At 25.2% G+C, this 16,870-nt stretch overlaps 1 protein-coding gene across 3 annotated transcripts; it reads left to right on the top strand.

Annotated features, from left to right (window-relative positions):
- Nucleotides 1-755: 755 nt before the first annotated feature.
- On the top strand, nucleotides 756-16,134 carry LOC122711705 (atypical protein kinase C). 3 transcript variants are annotated; one of them, XM_043930727.1, is made up of 10 exons: nucleotides 756-925; nucleotides 1,472-1,559; nucleotides 2,446-2,663; nucleotides 10,434-10,484; nucleotides 11,972-12,057; nucleotides 13,279-13,564; nucleotides 13,804-14,256; nucleotides 14,380-14,852; nucleotides 15,243-15,358; nucleotides 15,899-16,134. In XM_043930727.1, the coding sequence occupies exons 2-10, from the start codon at nucleotides 1,507-1,509 to the stop codon at nucleotides 15,984-15,986; spliced, it is 1,824 nt and encodes a 607-aa protein (XP_043786662.1). In that variant the 5' UTR covers nucleotides 756-925; nucleotides 1,472-1,506; the 3' UTR covers nucleotides 15,987-16,134. The 3 variants fall into 3 exon arrangements, with proteins under 3 accessions (XP_043786662.1, XP_043786667.1, XP_043786655.1); XM_043930732.1 differs by having other exon boundaries at nucleotides 766-819; XM_043930720.1 differs by lacking the exons at nucleotides 756-925; nucleotides 1,472-1,559 and adding an exon at nucleotides 4,166-5,762 and having other exon boundaries at nucleotides 2,563-2,663.
- Nucleotides 16,135-16,870: the final 736 nt, after the last annotated feature.

Genomic DNA, 16,870 nt, shown 5'->3' with positions numbered 1-16,870 from the left:
TAAATTTTTTGTTTATATCTTTTTCATAATTAACTATAATATAATAATGCAAATTTGATATTGTATATTTTATGAATGATATTATATAATACAAATAAAACTGATTTTCATTTTTTTGTTTCACTATTATAAATAGTACAAGCAAATATCTTGTATACAAAATGTATAATGGTCATATGTTCGTAAATATATAATGCAATCATATATAGATTTTTATATTAAATTATTGATTCGTATGTAAGTACTATATATATAATTAAATATATATATATATATATATATATATTATATAATTTCAAAATACGATTAATATTTAAATATAATATATATAATACATATTTTATAATATATGGTTATATATTTATATTATATATAAATATATATTTTATTTATTACATTATATGTAAGTATATATTTTATATTATTTTTAATATATACTTTTCAAAATTATAAATTTTTTTATAGAAAGGATACTATATAACTATAAATTTAAAATTAAAATGAATAATTTTCATATCTATGTAGACACAATCTTAATTTAATTGTAATAAAATAATTTGATTGACTTTGATTAATTCAAATTAAAAAAATCAAAATTAAAATTATAATTAAATTTTTAGAAAAATTTTATAATAAAATTTTGAAAAATTAATCGTTTTACTAAATGTAGTAGATAAGTATGCGTCATTTTATAGGGAAAATAGAGATTTCCTTATGAAGGTACATATCTAATAAACATGGCGACTGCCAAGTGACAACGCGTTTTGCTGTATTAATTGCTTTTCAATTTTGAGTTTATTACATGATTATATTTAGCAAGTAATTTACAAAATAAGACAATTTCCTATTTTATTATTTCAAAGGAACATAGCAATTAAATAATAAAATAATTTTTTGAACAAAATCATCGTGTCGAAACAAGCTTGTACGTGTGTTAAAATGAAGACAGTTTATTGGATTAATTTTCATATATATTTCAGTGGCTTTTAAATATTTTCATATACGAATTTTTATTAATTTGTTTGATTTTTAAAACTTTTTTCTAAAAAATAGAAAAAATCTTTTTACGAATAGTTATATTTTTTTATATTTACAACCGTATCGTTATAATTTTCGCAAATATTTAATGAATTTATCATAATAAATTTTTATGAAGTCTATATATTAATATAAGTCTATATAGTAATAATATAGTTATAATATATCTTTATATAATATGAATTTTAATTATATATATAATAATTATTATTATTTTAAGAAAAAAAGATTTAATTAAAAGAATTTAATAAATAGATAATATATTTATGAACAAGAATTAATTGAAATTTATTATTATATGATTTATTATTCATAGTATATGTTTATTTTTGGTGATATGTGTTTCTTATTTATAAAATATTATTTTAAAAAAAAAATATTTATAAATTAATAATTTAATAATTAATAGTTTAATAATGTAACTTTTTTACAGAAAAGAAGAGAATATTTAGACTGAATAAAATAAAAATGCCTACACAAACAGAAAATGATGATATTCGAGTGAAAATTATTTATAATGGGTAATACAAATGATTTATATGAAATTTTAATTTAATAAATTAGTTTTACATGTAATAATAACATAAATTGTTATATTTGTTATTTAAGAATATAAACATATAATTTTAATTATTTAAGAATATAAACATATAAACATAAGAATATAAACATATAGAATTGTTGAAAAATTAATATATAAACATTTAACATATTAATTAATAATTTACTATCAGATATTCAGATATTTATTACAATTGAAAAATTTGTAATTGAAAATTATGCAATTGTAATTTTAATGTTAAGTTACAAAAAGAATATTTTAATGATAAAAATATTAAATTATATTATGCTTATAAAATATTTCTGATTGATTTATTTTCAATTTTATGAAAATAATTTTATTTTTTAAAAATTGGATTAATTTAGGTGATAAAATTTATTTTTTATTTATTTTTTTATTAAAATATTTACATTACTTAATGTTTTTCTCATAAATAATAAGTAATAATAAGTGAAAAGAATAAAAATGATAAAGTTTTAATATTTCTTATATGCAATGAATATTTTTTTTAAATATGTCATATCTCTCTAATTTTGAGATTATAAATGTTCTTAAATTGATAATTCTAATATTGTTTATATTATATGAAAATAGTTATAAAAAAATTTTATTAATATAATTAATTAATAATTAATAATGATAATGTAGTAAAAAATAATAAAGCAAATTGAATTATTAATTAAATTATTTAAAACCAAATAATTTTATAAATTTATTTTATTTTTTTATTCTTCATTTTTTTTAATTCTACATGTGTACATGTATAATAATAAGAAAAGAATTAAACATATTATTTAAATTGTTAAGAAATCACGTAAGATTATAATGACTTATGTTTGTATTAGGGAAGTGCAGATTACGTATATCACTCCTGGCATTTCAGTAGACACCTTACGAGAAGAAATGCGTACAATATGTGGATTTGGTGCTGCAGGACTAGATCAGTTTACAATGAAATGGGTTGATGATGAAGGGGATCCATGTAGAATTGCTTCTCAACATGAACTGGATGAAGCATTACGTCTTTATGAATTAGAAAAGGATACTGAAATTACTATACATGGTAAGTATTTATAAATTTACAAATATGTATTAAGAAAATAAATGTTTTTATATATATTTGAATGTATGAATGGATCAGAATAATTATTTGATACATATACCTTTTACATACCTATTTTTTTTATTATTTTGACAAATTTAGAAATAGTACAAATTCTTTTTGCATTTGAACAAAATGTTTATGTATATTTATATAAATATAAATATAAGTAAAACATATAAACATTTTTAAAATAAAAATATAATTTATATATCTATGATATCTTTATATCTTTATATTTAGTTTAATTAATATAAACTGATTTTATAAATTATAATTATTAGAAAATATATTTTCAAATTGAATAATTATTATTAAAAAATTTTAATGAAAAATTTGAAATATTTTTTTATATAAAAAATTATTTAAAAAAACTAATATTAAGATTTATTTTAAGATTATTATATTAATTTTATAATTTTTAATTTTCAATTTTTAAAATATATGTAATAAAATATATATAAGTAACATATCAGATTAATGTAATATAAGTGTAATATTATATTATATTATTATTTGTTTTTATTGATATACTATAAATTAAATTATTTATAGATTGATTTATTGATTGATATTTAATATATAGATACCAATTTTTTATTTATATATAAAAATTAATTTTCGTAAAATTAAGAAATTATTATTAAAATATTATTTGCATATTAATGTTCATTATATATATTAATATATAATTAACATTATATATAATATATAATTAACATTATATTAATAACATCTTTCTATTCCATATATTTTATAATTTTTTTCATAAAGTATTATCTGTTTATTTGTGTGTTTTCTAAAACATTACACATTATTGCGTATTATATTGCAATTACATAATTGTGAGTTTAATTTAATTTAACTGATTAATTTAACTAAATATATTATTATTTATTTTTGTACTATTTTCTTTTATCATCGAAATTTTATAAATGATTATAAATGCTTTCATAATAAACGAAAAATGTTATTATAATTCGAAAATTATATTTCTTTTATATAAATTCATTCTATACATATAATTATTTGTATTTAATAATTATCTTTCATATTATATAAAAAATACTTAATTTTATTACAAATATTACAAATATTGAAAAAAATAATTTAAAATATTAATAAAGAACAAAAAAAAATTATTAAATTTGTGGAAAAAAACAATATTTATTAAAATAAAGAAAATAGTAAAGTGATATAAAAAGTGACAAAAGTGACAAAAGTGATAAATAAAGAAAATAAACGCAATAAAAAAGAAACAATAAGAAGACGAAAATGAAAGAGAATATCGAGAATAAAGCTAAAAAAGAAAAGATAACAACTGATTATTGAGATTATTGATGAGAAAGTTTGAAAATGAAAAGAGAAGAAGTACAGGAAATGAATAGAAAAGAAAGGAGAAAGATTGGATAGTTTGTCAAAGAGAAATCAGTTCTGTTTTTCAGAGTGTGCCTTTATTTTAGCGTTTGCGCATTTCATGGAGTAAAGCGCGTCGGGCGGCGGCGGTAGTTAACGAATCCCGCGGCAGCAGTCGATATTCTTACGCGAACTGATTAGCCACGAAGTTTTCTCGCGCAAGTATATTCAAACCGACTGTTAAAACATTTAGACGTGAGAATATAATTAAAGAAATATCTAATTAAAGAAAAAAATAAAACAATAATAATAATAGTAATAAAAGAAAAAAGAAAACGAGAAATAAAATAAAAACACGAAATAAAGAAAAGAGAAATATAAATCGAAGAAAAGGAAATATAAATCGAAAGAAAAAAGAAATAGTACGTTGATTAGCTTGAAATATTGATACGACAACAATATTCCGAGGAGAAGTTTGCAATAGACTATTTCAATGGTCGGTGATTTATGTCGAGAGGTTGTGACAGCATACCTTTAACAATCGCTGTTGTCAGTGAAGAGGTTGCAAAAGTGGCGATAAACCAGCATCGATCGCGCTGACTCGTCGCATTCTCAGCCGGGTTTTCCTGCAAGAGGTCGGGCTACGGTAAAAGACAAGGACAGAGAACGGTAAAGGAGTAAGAAGGAAAGAGAATCTAGGAGAAGATAGCCAGACAGAGTGAGGCAGAGAGAGAGAGAAAGAGAGTGTGCGCACCTACCCATAGGAAGGAAAGTAGGGAAAACTTGGGGTGGGAGATAGAGGGTAATAGCGAGCAAAAGACGGGAACCAGTGGTGTACGATTTAGACAGTTGGTGGACGATATTAGACAGCCAGGATAGAAGACACTCGAGATAAATACGATTAAATTGCTCGCGAAATGGCGTGGGGATATTGGAGCGCAACGTCAGTTAGCGATCGGGGTCGGTCACCCCGTCGTGACAAGGATAAACAACAGCATCAGACATTGCATCAGCAACAGCAACAACAACAACAATATCATCAAACTGAAACGGGAGTTTCACAGGGGATGTACGGTGTGCAGCAAGTACAAGGTGAGCTTGCCGATGTCAGCTCCTCCTCTGCCGTCTCTACAGGGCCTGGTGTTAGTGCCGCAGTGGAGGAACCACCCTGCAGTATAATGATACAGGGTGGTTCCTTCTATTCTTATTCGGCGGCTACGGCGGCAGCTGCGGCTGCGGCTGCTGTTGGACGTAGAATACCTTCTGCCGTCGAAGGAGGACCTTCTACTTCTTCCACGGGCATACAAGTTTTACCAAGGGATCGACCGATTAAATCGAGTACTAGCACTTATCCACCATCGCCGAGCAGTGATTCAGCCGAGTACGAGCAACCGATCGCCGGTTTACGAACCGAATGCTCGCCTCATAACAGTCCTCACGACGATATATTCGCACAGCCTGGTACCTCTTCGTCTAGGATTAAACTTTTATGTGACAAGGGTATCGACGATACATCCGAGGTTGATATTGATGAAGTAACCGCGACGGAGATGATGTACGCGACCGCTAATCGAGTTATAGGGACTAGTACGTGTCGTGTTCATGGACCGTGTAATCCACTGCCGGATTCTGCACCACCTATGCCGCCTCTGATTGATGATACAACCGGATCCTCGGAATTTTGGTTCAACGACATCACCTGGGGTAGGTCTTGACCTAGCTCCTCGCTAAACGTTATTGAATTTCGCCGATTCTGCTGCAACGGAGCACGATATTAGCAAACGCATCTGTTTTTATTATTAGCAGTCATTCTTCTCTCTCTCTCTCTCTCTCTCTCTCTCTCTCTCTCTCTCTCTCTCTCTCTCTCATTTTCTTATCTGATTTAATATTGCACGTATATAGTTATAATTGAAACGAATAGTTGAATTTTTCTTTTAACTATTACGAAATAATCTTAATTTTACCTGCCGATTCAATTGTTTGAAAAGAAATGTTAATGAATATCGATTATGAAAAATTTTGAATATTTTCAATATATAATACAATAGTTAGATGTACGTTTATTTAATTCTCTATTTCTAAATCTTTCGTTGCATCTTTTCATTTATCTCTATATTTATATTCAATTATTCACTAATATAGAAATATATATACATTGTTACATTTACAGTAAATTTAACAATGTATTTTCGCATTCGAAACTAATATATTCAAAATTGTTTCAGAAAATTGTTTCTCTTTTTATTTATACTTTTTTTTTCATAAATATTTCTTATAATTAATATTTATTTTAAAAATATATTTCTATATATGATGAAAATTTCAAAAAAAATTCAAAACAAATTATAATATATGATTCATTCATATTTTTTTTATATTAATAAATTTTTGTTTATTAAATGATTATAATTAATTATTATTATTTTTTCTAGATTGAACTTATTAGAATTATGCTATTATAAAATAATTCTATATTTAACGAAAATGAATAAAAATATGGCAAATAATTAACTTTTCATAATTGCATTAATATATGGTAATTAACACTTTCGGCTTTACCTGTTACCTTCATTTTTGTTAGCCTTTAATGTACAAAGCTAATATTTGAAAGATATTTTTTTATGTGTTAATATAATTATAGAAGTTCGTGTAAAATTTTTTAAACTAAATTATTTAAAATCAACATTAAAATAAAATATTGTGTATGGTATTTTTAATTTAGAATTATAAATTTAGGCAAAGAATTTAAAAGTGAATTTAAGAAAAATTTGAAAGTTAAGAAGTATTTTATATTATTTTGATAAATGATATAAAAATTTTATATATGAAAAATAGAATAAAAATTTTAATTTTAAATGGTTCATTAGAAAATTAAATGCAATTTTCTTGAATAATGAAATTTGAAAATTTTATTTTATTTATTAACTTATTACTAAATATTATATAAATAAGACAAAAATATATACACAAAAATATTCAAGTTTATTAGAATATTAAATAATAAAAATATAAGTTAAACTTAAATTTTGAATAATATAATTATTGTGAAATATATTTTATATCTCTATTTATCATAAAGCTTAGACATTAATTCTATTGAGCACTTATAGTCTTAAATAAATAGAAGTAATGATAAATTAAATAATAAATTAATAAATAACAAATTCCTTATGATAACGAAAGATTATTCCTTATGATAACAAAATATGAAATAATTTACAAGCATATATAATTAACAAAACCATATCATAAAAATTATTAGAACTAAAAATGGATCAATTATAAAAAAGATAAAAAATCAATATCAATGTATTCGAATATTTTTATAATCTTTTTTCTACAAATATTATCCGATTCACTTAATAATTTTATACATTAATATTTGTATTTTACTTTCGGATTTTTGTTGAACACGTATATTTTTATCATTCAACATTTTAGTAGCAAACGTTCGAATATAATTTCGTATATACATACGTGCATGTGTTTGTTACTAGGATATTTCTCGCTTATTTTATCTCTTTAAATTAGTCCCCTTTCTTCATTTAATTCTCATTTCACTTTTTCAAAACAGTCCGCGTTTTTGTGTGGAAACTAGAACTAAGCGAACTGCAAGAATTTATTTAATTCTTTGCAGAATAGATTCGGTTCAATAGTTTCGAATGATCGATTATTGCGCCCGTTGAAGCGAAATGTAACGGCGGACATTGAAAACAACGTTGCAGATACTCTTGCGTCTACTCAGGCCTATGCCGATAAAAGCGATAACAATGATCGCATCAATTGAATTCAATGTTATCCGTTATCGGGTCGTGTTTTATGATCCAAGTTATGGAATAGAAGTAACAGTAAGGAATATACTTTGCGACAGGCGACGACTTTTGAAATCTAATATAGATCGTTATCTTTGTACATGATTTTTGGTAGACCGTGAGTACTAGAACACGTTACGTATATAGCACGCGGTATATAACCATCCTAACTTCCTTACAAACACTTTTACTCTGTTCGTTGTGTGAAAGGCAGGCATAATATTATGACGACGTTATGCGTAGTGCATGATCTATGTTAGTATTGGTATTTATCTCTACATATAATACGAATGTTTGATTTTACTGTTTGCGGTTCAAGTCGTGTTTGATGTTTTGTTTAAGCGAATTGATAGTTTAGTTACTTTCGAAACGAAGCTTTATCATGTTTTATGCGTCATATACAGATCTTAGAAACATAATAGTATAAATTTCCTTATAATGTTTTAAGTTTATTTCATAACTATTGATTTATCTTTTACTCTAAATGTATTAGAAATTGTCTAGAAACTTACGATTATATTGTTATTATATTACAATTTAAAAACTGAAAATTATGCGTTATTTTGTACTTATAAATAAAATTATTAATTAAAAATATTTTGCTTTTTTAAACTATATTTATATTTATTATTTATAATAATATTTTATAGTTATTCGTGTTTTATATTTATTTTTAAAATTTATTTTGATAAATTTTACATGTATAACAAAATTTTTATTAAAATAAGTAAGAAAGTAAATTTTTGGATAGTATAAAAGAAAATATTATTTTTGGATTAAATTAAATAAAATACTTATATGTTAATTCACATTGAGAAATAATTCTTTTAGAAAAAAAAAAGAATTATGATTTTGTACCTTATAATTTTTTATTTCATTATTTATAATTTATAATTTTTTTCAATTTTTGTAACTTTTAATTTTTTTTAATTTATAACTTTTTAATTTTTTAATTGTAATTAAAAATTTTATCATGATCTTATGAAATATAATATATTCATATATTTATATGGAAAATTTTAACGTTATGAAATTTTCAGGATGTATACTTTATGCTAAGATCAATAAGAAACAAGATGAAATAGAATCACAAAATGCGATGCATTTAACTTTCATGATCCTCATAGCTAGATCACTTTTGACCCAGTAGACTTAGCGTTCAATAATAGAACTAATTAAATGATAAAAATTAAATAAGTTTAGATTTACTGATATGAGTTATTATTGATCCATAACTACATCGTAGCTTGTACTCTCCAAGGAGTAAATATGACATTTTTATTTTAAATAGTTTAATGCAGTTCTCATATTTTTTCTTTTACAAACGTACATTTAGAAAAATATAACAATAATAAAAATTTTAATTGTGGTGAATTCTTCTGTTTTATAATCGAAGAATATAGAATATATTAAACAATATTGTGCAAGATAATAATATATAAGTATATTATATATTCGCGTTTTTAATTCTGTGCGAATGGAAAATTTGTGATATAAAATTTTTCTTTTTGTAACATAAATTTATCAATTAATTTATATTAAATATAATTTTTGATATAATGATATACAAGATTTTTTTATTTTTTTACATTATTTATTTACATTTCATATACTTGTCATTTACGTATATATTTTTATGCTTTATTTACAATATTATTTATAATATTATACAATGAAATATTTTTCAATTGTTAAAATCGTTATTAGCTCAATGTGCTTGTTTTAATTTTATGATTCCTTTATAATGAATTTTATCTGTTAAAAATTTTTTTTTTTACCAATTATATTATATTTCATCGTTGCAATATTTAAAATTTGTCAATATGAAATATAATTGATACATAACTATACTATAAAAGAATAACTAATTTTAACTAATAACTAATACAAGTTAAATATCGTTGATGATATTTTCTAGCATGTAATTCATACTTTTAGAAAATTAAACGTTTTAATTCATTTTAAGAATTTTCTTTTTCTTTTTTTTTTTTTTTTTTGTTTTTATATATGTTTGAATGTGCTATATCACTTTAAATATTTCTAATAGAAGATAATCTTAAACATTCTCAAACTAAAGTAGATATCTTTCTTCTTATAGATCAAACAAATGTGGCAAAGAAAGTTACGTTAACCGTTGTAAATGTACGTAACTCAAAGCGTAATTAATTTGATTGAAATATATATATATAAATATATATATATATTAAAGAATTAGTTTATTGAAATGAATGGATCCTTAGACTGTTTTTGCATGATTGGATATTCGTAAGATATTCTTTTCGTGCTTCTCAGCCTGATTCTTTGATCATTTTCACCTCGCTATAATAAATTAGATATTACGTGTATATCAAGTTCATCGTTCATCGTTCATTTCTCGATTTTTAGGAGATACGAGTAAAAAAAGTGTGATCATTGGAACAAAATTTGTATGCAAAAAGGAATAGAATGATGTTCGTTGTTAGTTGATGTTCGATCTCAAACTTTGTGTTATTTTAATGTTAATGGAAATGAGAGAAAGGAAACAAGAAGAAAATATGTTACATGAAATTTGTTTCTGTTACAGTTTTTCCTAACGTGCCACCTGCGCCAGGAATGCCCTGTCAGGGAGAAGACAGTGAGTTTTCATCATCAAAACAAAACTCTCTAACATTACATTACTTACATACAATTTTCACTATTCAACAATTTTCAACATTATAGAAATAACTAGCCAGCGAGTTGTTCGATTAATAATAAAGATTTAAGATTTAAGATTTTGTTCACGAAAAAGAGATGCGAGTAGCCTGGCTATAAATCGATATAATTCTTCATCGTTGAGAAAAGAGAAAAAGGGAAAACTAAATTAAATGGGAATCGTTTCTCTCTCTCTCTCTCTCTCTCTCTCTCTCTCTCTCTCTCTCTCTCTCTCTCTCTTTCTCCTTCGTTTCAACGCTTATTCTTTTCGAACGTTTTATATTGCTGCATTTAAACTCAAGCAGATTCGTTTTAGTTTCTCATGAAACATCGATGATCTTTGCGTGCTTTTATTTTAATTTTTATCATTTATATACAATGAAATTTATTACGTACAACTGGTCTTTAATTTATATGATAGAATTAATACGATGATCTTGCGACAAATTTTCTTGATTGATTTTATGAATTCTGAAAGAATTTTTCCCCGAAATGAATGATATTAAAATATTATCGATATCTGATATTTCACTCCCTTACATTACTTTATTATTTCGTCATTTCGGAGAATAAAATTTAACAATAGGAGAGAAGAATATATATAGAAAGTTTATCGATGAAAATATATGTTTTGAAATATTGCGATATCAGATTAATCTAGACATAAAGAAATTTTTCTAAAACATCGATGATTTGTCATATGACTAATTAAATTATTGTACAAGATATAAAAATACATGAACAATTATAAATGGATAATTTTATCATATCCCTTTCAAAAAAGAGAGAAACACTCCACGCGCTAACTAGAGAATGTTACAATTTCTGAAACATTTTTGTTTTTTAAAATATCGTAAATATAAATCAAGGATCAGTTAATATACTGATACAATTTATCGACAAAATTCAAAGAGAAGAAACGGAAAAACAATGATATAATATTTTCCATATTTCTGTTTCAAATATCGCGGGTCCCCGAAGATTAACTTGTTCTTATTGTGTTTACAAAATGTAGCTGTAGTATATTTCGCCCTTCTCATTATTACACGTATGGTTTTCTTAAACGGAGAAAGTATGGAGAAGTTTAGAACAATGGCAGTTTTACTGCAGATTTTTCATTGCGGTATTGGAATAGGAAAACATACTCATACTATTTTAATTTTAAGATGGGATACAAGTTTTCTTATTGTAATTATAAACTGGCATCATTGCACCAAAGATATATATTTTAATAGAAATGCGACGATTCATTCTCGATTAAATTTTAAGCATATGGTAACATTTCGGATGATGTAAGGAAAAAAAAAAAAAAAGGAAAAAAGAAAGTAAACTGAGATAAGAAAGAAATAATGAAAAAAGTCAGGACAGATTTTTGAAGATCGATTGTCTGGTTCTTTCGTGATATTTATGTTTTTTCATTTTCCAAAGGAAGCATCTACAGACGCGGCGCACGTAGATGGAGGAAGCTGTACCGAGTGAATGGTCATATATTTCAAGCGAAACGTTTCAATCGGGTAAGCATCATTTCATTCAAGTTATTGCCCCACTATTACCACGTTTTTTTCTTTTCCCTTCGTTTTTTTTTTTTTTTCTCTCCTTTGTTTTCATTTTTTGGCTCATCCAGTATTATTTTTTTCCATATATTTGCGCCAATCACGCACGTTATGTCATATCATCGTTCCAGACACAACAACATCTTACCCGTGGTGGATAGATTCCTGATCAAAGGAACTTGCTGGCTAGTGAACGTTAACGATCATTTTGTAGTAATTTATTCATTGAATGACAATTCTCCGTCAATCATCCGTCCCTTGAATGCTTAAGAATGAGAATGTTGTAGGTTCATGTTGTTTGAATGATTGTAGGTCATTTTCAAAGGTGAATGGTTAAGAATGTGAAAGTTACTGTTGGTTGAAGTTGGTTGATAACTTCACGTATAAATAGTAAGCTTATTATTTTATTATAAGTTATAAATTTTTTTTTTTTTAAAGAAGAAGAATAATTTATGAGAGTAAGAGTAATTTATATATTATTTAGACGAGAATAGAATATTTGTAGATATTTTGTATACAAGTAAAATTCGGATATGGATACAGTAAGACTCTCGTATCGTAGCAAGTATGTTGCATAATAACAAATAATGATGGAATAGTATATAATTTAAATATATATTAAATAATCACAAAAAAATAAAAATAATAGATATTATATTGCATGATATTTATATACGTATTTTTTATACATAATAATTTTTTTTTAAATCAACGATGGATACAGAGTCTTACTGCAATGGTAATTTGATTAAAATCGAGAAAATTTTTCATTAATAAATAATAATAAATAAATTTTCTAGATATATATTTCAATAAAAATGCATTTAAAAATTCTGCATCGTTTAAATGTTAAAAACTATAAAATTTATACGGATAGGTTATTCGTAATAGGTTATTAAATCATTATTTAATATTTATTATAAAGTTATAAATCCAGAATTCTCATATGTTATTTGTAAAAGAATTTAGAAAAATAATAATTTTTAATTTAATTATTTTTGATATTTGATAATAAGTATAATAAATTATTTTTATTCTTTGAACAGGAGAAAGATTATATTTTCAATTACATTAATTTAATTCTTTCTTATTCTCAAGATTTCATACAATAGATTCATCGAGTTCTCAAGAATAAATATAAATAATTATTTTTATAATTAATTTCTTCTCTAACTTTCGTAGCGAGCGTTTTGCGCATTCTGCCAAGATCGGATTTGGGGGCTAGGTCGGCAGGGGTTCAAGTGCATTCAATGCAAACTTCTGGTACACAAGAAATGTCACAAGGTGGTGCGCAAGCCATGCTTGAGTGTACAACAACAACAGCAACAACAGATGCCAAGCACAGAATCGCAAACGATCGACAGGAACGGCGATCAACAACAGCTTGATTCTGTCCAATGCAGCCCCGTAGCTCATCTCGAGGATGAGATCTCAGAATCGGCAATTATCGAGGAGCATTCACGCAATCGTAAGAACATTCGGATATTTATCCAAAAAATTTTGAAAAGAAAATTTGATCAATTGCTTTTTACCATTAATTATGAAAAAAAAAAAAATTAAAAATTACCAATTAATTATAAAAAAAGAGAATTATTTTTAATAAAATTTAATAATGTTTATTATTCAAAAAATATTGAATTAATGAAATATAATTAAAAATATAACTAAATCTGATATTGATGTTCTAAATTAAAATATGTTTTGTAGGAACCGGAAGTGAAGAAAGGGAGGAATTGCCACTGGATACATTAAACGATGCAGATAATTCAAATGATATGCAGAGGCAATACTCGTTAAATGATTTCGAACTGATTAGGGTAATCGGTCGTGGTTCCTACGCGAAAGTTTTGATGGTAGAGTTAAAACGTACAAAAAGGATTTATGCAATGAAAGTAATTAAAAAAGCCTTAGTAACGGACGACGAAGACATCGATTGGGTTCAAACGGAGAAACACGTATTCGAAACCGCCTCGAATCATCCTTTCCTTGTGGGACTTCATTCATGCTTTCAGACGCCTTCTCGTCTATTCTTCGTAATCGAGTTCGTACGTGGCGGAGATTTGATGTTCCATATGCAGAGACAACGCCGTCTTCCTGAGGAGCATGCTCGATTTTATGCAGCTGAAATCAGTCTTGCTTTAAACTTTTTACACGAGAAAGGTAAAAGAATAAAAGAAATAATATATCTTTGAAAAGAACAAAAGATAATTATTCTATCAAACGTAAAATGATAAAAATATGTAGTAAAATGAGAGTATATTGATTCATAATTTTTTTGTATAGGTATTATATACAGAGATTTAAAGTTGGATAATGTATTACTTGATCACGAAGGACACGTAAAATTAACTGATTACGGAATGTGTAAAGAAGGCGTTAGAGAGGGTGACACAACCGCTACATTTTGTGGCACTCCGAATTATATTGCACCCGAAATATTGAGGGGTGAAGATTATAGCTTCTCTGTAGATTGGTGGGCGCTTGGTGTACTTCTGTATGAAATGCTTGCAGGTCGTAGCCCGTTCGATATCGCGGGCGCATCAGAAAATCCAGATCAAAATACCGAAGATTATCTGTTTCAAGTTATTTTACAGAAGACAATTCGTATACCAAGATCATTATCGGTCAAAGCAGCATCAGTTCTTAAAGGTTTCCTCTGCAAAGATCCAAATGAAAGATTAGGCTGTGGCAAGAGACCAACTGCTTTTCTTGATATTGTTGCCCATCCCTTTTTCAAAGCCATAGATTGGGAAATGGTAATTAATTTCTCTAATTACATACAAAATATTAGAATATTAGAATAATTGTATTATAAAGTACATAGTTGATGAATGATATAATGAAGAGATAAGAATAATTATAAGAAGTTAATCATAATGCTTATAATGCTCTTGTAATGTGTAATATAACTAAAAAAATTAAATTGAATCTTTTTGCTTATTTATTAATGTGATAATAGATAAAAATGGAATTATAATTTAATCTAATAGAAATATTATTTTTCAATATATGTATAAATTTCATGCATAAGAAGCTTAAGTATTTTGCTATATTTTTATTGAATAATTATTATTTAATATGATAAAAAATACTAATTAGTCAAGATATATATTTTGTATTATCAAATATTATTAATAAATTTTCAGTTAGAACAAAAACAAGTAACACCGCCATACAAACCAAGATTAGATTCTGATCGTGATTTGGCCAATTTCCCACCAGAATTTACAGATGAACCAGTACATTTAACACCAGATGATCCGTAAGTTTTATTAAAAAGATTTATCAATTTATTCTAATATTATTTTAGAGCAAAAATAAACAAATAAAATGTTAAATAATTATTTTTAATTAAATTTAAAATTGTTGAAACAAATTGTTTCTTGTAAATATACAATTTAATTTTATTGAATTTTTCTAAGTAAAATATTTATATAAATTACTATATATACTATATAATAAATAAATTTACTATAAATATTAATTTTAATTCAGATGAGTCTTATATTTATTTTATATAAGATTTAACAATTGGTTTAATAGTTTAGTTTATTTAATTATTTAGTTTTTTAAGAAAATTATTAGGAAAATTGTCAAAAAACTGTTAATTTGAAATATCTTATTTAAAATTTTTTATTATAAGATATATTATGTTACAAGCTTTTTTAAATCTCTAATCTTCTTTAAATCTCTAATTTTTTAAATTTATTTTTTACTTAGACTAAAATATATTTTCCTAATAAAATTGAAATTTCCTAATAAAATAATTATATGATTTACGAAAACAATAAATATTTTCCAGGAGAGTGATTGACAAAATCGATCAAAGTGAATTCGAGGGCTTCGAATATGTGAACCCGTTACTTATGTCTTTGGAAGACTGCGTGTGACAAGAACCGCTTGTTATTGTGCCACGTCACACTCAAAATCAGCAACAATTACATTCGTGTTATATGTATGAATTACAAGATAAATTTGCGAAACTCCGAATCGATCCCCTTTTAAATATCAGCTCAAGAAATCGAGGTTATCATAACAATGTTTTTTTAATGACATATTCTGAAGAGAATGAGAACGACAATAATTATAACGAATATCGGTTATCACCACCTTTTCCATTTCGATACGAAAATCCGATATGCTCCAGTTCTCTAAGTATCACAGACGTGACGTACGGCTTTAGCAATAATAATGAGATCATTAGTAACTATGATGAACACAATTATGACGATGAGAAAGATGAAAGTCCGAAGAAAGGACTCTTAAAGCAAATGTTTTGCCTTCCATTAAATTAAGCTAAATAAGGCTTATTTAATATTACGAGATTGCCTCTAATCAATAGTTAATATAAATTTTGTAGATTGCAAGAGATTTGTAACCTGCAACGGTTAAAGTTTACAGAATCCTTGTATTAAGTATTGGACGAAAAAGTATTTAATTTGCGCCACATTATATATGAATCGTGTTGAATTCTTCTTTCACATGGTGCTGCAACTTAAACGTATTAATGGGTATTATTTCCAGCTATTTTTAGAAGAGAAATTAATTAAAATGGAAAATGTACCTGACTGCTTCGATTAATCTCGTAGATAATATGTCATTCCGTTGCGCAGTCGTTCTATTAATATTTACAAGCATTGTATGATCTACTATATTGCTTGCATGAATGTATTCACTAAAAACCATAGCAACAAAATATTTCTAACGAACTTATATCTATTTAAAAAAAATATTGTATATTATAGATTAATTACGTTTGAAAAAAATACTATAC

The sequence above is a fragment of the Apis laboriosa genome, unplaced genomic scaffold, assembly GCF_014066325.1.
Source record: "Apis laboriosa isolate Shangri-la unplaced genomic scaffold, ASM1406632v1 scaffold112_cov148, whole genome shotgun sequence".
Taxonomy (NCBI): domain Eukaryota; kingdom Metazoa; phylum Arthropoda; class Insecta; order Hymenoptera; family Apidae; genus Apis; species Apis laboriosa.
The sequence above is the reverse complement of the archived record's forward strand: the minus strand, read 5'-3'. Positions and strand labels throughout refer to the sequence as shown.

Bases quoted from the DNA above. Each gene is read 5' to 3' on its own strand.
- LOC122711705 (XM_043930720.1), top strand. From the start codon at position 4,976: ATGGCGTGGGGATATTGGAGCGCAACGTCAGTTAGCGATCGGGGTCGG. The intron at 14,257-14,379 runs GTAAAAGAATAA...TTTTTTGTATAG, and splicing joins AAACTTTTTACACGAGAAAG to GTATTATATACAGAGATTTA. The intron at 15,359-15,898 runs GTAAGTTTTATT...AATATTTTCCAG, and splicing joins CATTTAACACCAGATGATCC to GAGAGTGATTGACAAAATCG.